Source organism: Gossypium hirsutum, chromosome D13 (assembly GCF_007990345.1).
Source record: "Gossypium hirsutum isolate 1008001.06 chromosome D13, Gossypium_hirsutum_v2.1, whole genome shotgun sequence".
Lineage (NCBI taxonomy): Eukaryota > Viridiplantae > Streptophyta > Magnoliopsida > Malvales > Malvaceae > Gossypium > Gossypium hirsutum.
The window spans coordinates 16,633,577-16,638,723 of record NC_053449.1 but is presented as its reverse complement, the minus strand read 5'-3'; the positions used below and the strand labels follow the sequence as shown (position 1 = coordinate 16,638,723).

Below are 5,147 nucleotides of genomic sequence, written 5' to 3'. Positions count from 1 at the left end.
CTCGAAATAATTTATTCCGGGACCTAAAAACCCTAAAAAGCCTGAACCCTAAACCCTAAAAGCCAAAAAAAACCAAACGTGAAAAATGCGTCAAAATCGCATCCCCAGGAACGCGCCATGTGTCAGGACATCACGTCCACGTCAGCAGGTCGCGCTGACGTGGACGCGATTTCCCGAAAAATGGCCCATTCCGGTAAATAATCAAAAAATCAGCCCATTTCGATAAATTTTGAAAAAAAAAAGCTTTTTTAATAAATTGCCCAAAAATTTGTACTTAATAATTTTTTTATCAACCCTATTAACTATAATTGTCATCATATTAACGTGACAAATGACAATATATATAAACTATATCACATCAGCTTTGTTTTTTTATTAGAAAATATATATGATATTTTAATTAGAATGATAACGATTGGAAACACAACACAAGTTCACAAAATATGGAATTTAACTTGAGAGTTTGCAAGCATTAAATTTTTGGAAAACACGAGAATGTTTGACTGGCGAACCCCACATAGTTTTCAATGCAAAACCTTAATTTGAAGTCAAACAACACTTTTAATTGGACCATCATCTCATCTTAACTGTAATGGAGTGGCGGTGCGTTACACTCCTCTGCTTACATGTCACCAAATAATTCGCCCTTCACTGATCACAACCTAATGCTAGCCTAGATTTCAGGCATTTTCTCCACAATACATATAGTTAAAAACTAATAGCCACCGTAGTCTGCTGAGGCATTTAACATAGTCCTTTCTGATGTTAGGATAAAGTTTGAGATTTGAATTTTTTTACAATCCTTCTCTTTTTATAATGCTAATAGTAGTCTAAATTGACAATATTATTAGTTGTTGTTGGTAAAGCGATGACAGAATATTTTTCAAAATAACCTTAAACGTTCGATTAACATGTAAATTTATGATTGATCAGATATATTAATGTTAAATTGTAGTTTCACATTGCCAGACATAATAACAGTAAATAAAAACAGTTGCACATAATCACTTTAGTAATAAATAATTAACGATGTCATCGGAGGAACTGATTAATTTCAGATACTAAAATCAAAATTAAACCAAGTTTAAATTGTCAAATTTGTCTCACCTCCTATAGAAGCCGGTTTCCAACTCCAGCTTCCCACCAAACCCCTTTCGCATTCCATCTACATAATCAAATCAAAACCGTTGAAGCTAATCAATCATAATTCGATCACGACCGCCAATTAAATCAGTTGGTCCACAAAGTCATCGACGAGACCAAAAGTAAACATCTCTAATTTTTTTTTAAAAATAAATTAAAAAAAATCCAGTAAGGATTCGAGGATTTCACCCTATATATCTCTCTCTCTCAAATAATAAGGTGAAATTTAGGTTACCTCCCTTTTTCTTTCACCTTTCGATTCTCCACGGTGCCGCCAGGCACTGTTTTCTCTTTTCTAGGTAATCCGATTTTTCTTTTCTATTTTATATGATTTAAGATGGCATAATTTAATGAAATTAACTGTTTTCCGATCTGGGTTTAACATCAATCGGTATAATGTTGTCGCTGCTATTGATTTCTGTTGGTTTTGTTTCTTGGAATTATAATCATAGCCTGAATTGTGATAAGTTTTTCCCTATGACCCGATATAGTAATAGTGGATTATCCATTATTAAATTGTTGAATAGATCTTATTTTTAGTTACAATGCAGATTTATTTTTGATAATTAATGAATCAGTTTTCTTTAACCGATTGGATTCATACTAGTATAATGGTTTAACTTACCTGAAAAAAGCATCGTCTTTCGGGTTTTCGCAGTTTTGATTTGTTTTTTTCTCAATGGTATAACGTAAATATTTTGGATATTGTTCTCTGCTTTTCAATTTTCACTGGGAAGTATTTCCTTAAACTTTTACCTTATGTTGGGTTCTTACATGTTTTTGTGCTTATAACAACTTATCGTTAAGTGTTTTATTGTTTGTAGATGACAACGCAATCGGATCCATCGGCTTCCGATCCACAAGGGATTGGGAATGCCTTTGTCAAACAGTACTACACTGTTCTTCACAATGACCCTTCACATGCTTATAAATTTTATCTTGACTTGAGCGTGTTAAGCCGCCCCGGTACTGATGGTGCGATGAAGTCCGTGACTACCCTGAAAGTAGGTTTCTCTTTTGCAGACAATGCAATGGGAATGATTGAATATTATTTTGTTCGCGTTATAGCAATTTACAATGTTTTCTGTAATGCTCGTAACAGGAGATAAATGAGTTGATTCTCTCATTGGACTACCAGAGTTATAAGGCTGAGATTTCTTTTGCTGATGCCCAGTTCTCATTAGCAAACGGTGTGATTGTTTTGGTTACTGGCTCTTTGATCGGAAAAGATGATGTGAGGAGGAAGTTTACGCAGTCATTCTTTCTTGCTCCACAAGAGGGTGGATATTATGTCTTGAATGATGTTTTTAGGTATGTTGATGACAAAGAGCCAGTGGACGTGGCATATAATGATATCGATGAGTGTAATCAAGCTGATTTGTCTCAAGATACCGGTGAGTTTTATGGTTTGTGCATATTTTTACTTACCAATTTTCATTCTTTTAGGGGAGAATGTTTAATTTAAAATGCTTGATTGCAGAGGTAACTCCTGTGCCGAAGAATGCTGTGGCAAATCACACCACTGTTCCTTCGGACAACGATGATAACAATGTTAAAGAAGTCAGTCCTCCATTGGACAATGGAAAGCATACTGTTCCGGAGAATGGGGTCGTTTCCAAGCAGCTACCGCCTCCAACCAAGAAAAGTCAGAAAGATTCTCATCCTGTGAGCCAGACTTCGGCCCCTGTAATTCAGGATGATGCTCCGAAGAAGTCATATCTATCAGTTGTGAGTTCATATATCCTTACAAGCATTTAGAAAACCACTTATTTTAAATGGGAAAAATAATGCTTTTCCTTTTTAAATACTTGTTTCAGGTACATGCATTGACAAAGAATTCTGCTCCATTTATTGTGAGAGCTCCGGCTCCGAAACCTAAACCTGTGCAGCAGTCTCGCAAAGCTGCAATACCTGAAGAATCTGCTCCTAAAAGCTACAATACCTCAGAAAAGAGCAATGAATCTTCAGGTTTTTGTTTATTGTTCTTCAAATTCATTAGTATCCAGTGCTTCAACAATGTTAATGTTGCAGAATTTTTTCATCCATATTCCTCATTTCAACTTGTTTCAGGTAAGAATACTTCGATATTTGTTGCGAACTTGCCTATGAGCGCAACTGAGGAAATGCTGAAGGAGGTTTTCCAAAAATTTGGACCAATTAAACCCAATGGCATCCAAGTCAGAAGCTTTAAGGTTTGTTCTTTACGTCTGTTTTGGAATTGATCAATGTTTCGAATGCTTGTTTGCACAACATTTACAACCTTCACTTGGTTCATGTCTTCAGGACAACAAAAACTGCTTTGGGTTTGTAGAGTTCGAGTCTGCTACTTCTGTGCAAAGTGCTGTTATGGTATAAATTTCTCGCATCTCACATTTATAATTAGATTGATGTTGATTTCGTGTTGCATGATGGCACGATGTTATGTCTGTCTAAAATTTTCAATTCCCATCATTGCAGGCTTCTCCTATTAAAATCGGCAACAGGCAGGCCAATATCGAAGAAAAGCGAGGCACGTTAACATATCTTCTTCAACTTATGCATTTTTATGTTGATGTTCTCTTCATGGCATGAAGGGCAAATGTTGTTATCATAAAGTTGTTTATAGCATAGAATAAGAGGTAAGGGGAAAGTGCATAAATTATGTTTGTTTTAAATAATTTGCAGGACCCAGCAGTGGTGGGAAACCAGGGTATGGTGGTTATAGAGATGAAAATGGCTACCGAAATGACAACTTCAGAGGCCGTGGGAACTTCAATGGCAGCCGTAACTTTAGAAGAAACGAAAGGAACGAGTTCTCAGGTCAAGCTCGGGGCAATGCGGGGCAAAATGGAGAAGCTAACAGGAAAGTTTATCAAAATGGGGGACAAAGAGTTGCTGCTGCTCGCCATGATGAAGGTGAAAGTTAAGGGTTTTGAAGATTAGTTTCTTGGTTTTTATCACCAAAAAAGTAGGGGGAAACAAGAGAGTAATTTTTTTTTTACTTTTTTCTTTTCAAATTTCTACTTTTGAAGTCTAAATTTTCGTCATTTTCAGTTTTGAGTTTATTAAAAAACTTAAATTAGGTAGGCAGATGGCTGGAAGGCTTTGGAAAATAATCTGTGGAATTATTATTCTTTTTGCTTTATATTATTTAATCTTTGATGAGATTTTTGGATAAAAAATGGGTTTTTCTTATGCTGCTAGTGAGTTGGGAATGGGCAGAGAAGAGGGTTTAGTATAAAGGCTTAGCAGTTATGGCGTTGTAATCTGTGAAGAGCAAGCAAGATGTTGTGAATTGGTTGTTGTCGGTGGTGACAGAAATTAATCTGCAAATATCAATTGAGCATCTATTGTTGTGTCCAAACAGCCGATGTTGCTGTTGAAACTCAACACCCAATTCCCAAATTCATCCTTCCATTTGCCACCCTTGCCCTTGCCGTGGCGAATCCCATTTCATCTGCCTCATGGTTCTAAGCGCCCCACTTTTCCCCTCCTATTATTTACAAGTTTTATATAATTCAACATTTTTATACAAGTTTTTAATTTCTCGATTTTTTTAAACAAAATATTTTTATAAAACTTTTGTTTTTCTTTAAAATTTAAAGATTATTTTGATGATTTTGTATATAGTTCGAGAGTGATTATTTCGCTTGTTTTCTTGATTTATTCAGGGGTTATAAATTATATTTCAATTTTACTCAAATTGATTCAATTAGCTTTTTTTTTTTTTGACAATGGCTCCTATGCTTTATAAATCTTCTAATGTGATACTTTTAATTTCAAAATGGCTATTTTAATTCCTTAACTTTAATTTCGTTATGGATGACTTCAGCTGCTCATTTGCAAACTCTTTCGAACCAAGCCTTTTCGGCGTGGGCTATCTCAATCTCTGCAATTATCTAGCCTTTTCGGCCTGGGTTTTCTCCGCCATTCAAACTAAGCCTGTTTGCTTCACTCTTCTCATGAATGTCACTTGACCCTATCAATAGCCTTAAGTGAGTCCTACATTTCTTATTTGAGTTCTG

At 35.5% G+C, this 5,147-nt stretch overlaps 1 protein-coding gene across 1 annotated transcript; it reads left to right on the top strand.

Moving 5' to 3' along the window:
- The first annotated feature begins 1,239 nt into the window (after nucleotides 1-1,239).
- LOC107920537 (nuclear transport factor 2) lies at nucleotides 1,240-4,786 on the top strand. Its single transcript, XM_016850289.2, has 9 exons — nucleotides 1,240-1,442; nucleotides 1,968-2,147; nucleotides 2,246-2,537; nucleotides 2,624-2,871; nucleotides 2,961-3,111; nucleotides 3,214-3,335; nucleotides 3,427-3,492; nucleotides 3,601-3,652; nucleotides 3,808-4,786. Exons 2-9 carry the CDS (start codon nucleotides 1,968-1,970, stop codon nucleotides 4,047-4,049), a joined length of 1,353 nt encoding a protein of 450 aa, XP_016705778.2. The 5' UTR covers nucleotides 1,240-1,442; the 3' UTR covers nucleotides 4,050-4,786.
- Nucleotides 4,787-5,147: the final 361 nt, after the last annotated feature.

Bases quoted from the DNA above. Each gene is read 5' to 3' on its own strand.
- LOC107920537 (XM_016850289.2), top strand. From the start codon at position 1,968: ATGACAACGCAATCGGATCCATCGGCTTCCGATCCACAAGGGATTGGG. The intron at 2,148-2,245 runs GTAGGTTTCTCT...TGCTCGTAACAG, and splicing joins AGTCCGTGACTACCCTGAAA to GAGATAAATGAGTTGATTCT. The intron at 3,112-3,213 runs GTTTTTGTTTAT...AACTTGTTTCAG, and splicing joins AAAGAGCAATGAATCTTCAG to GTAAGAATACTTCGATATTT.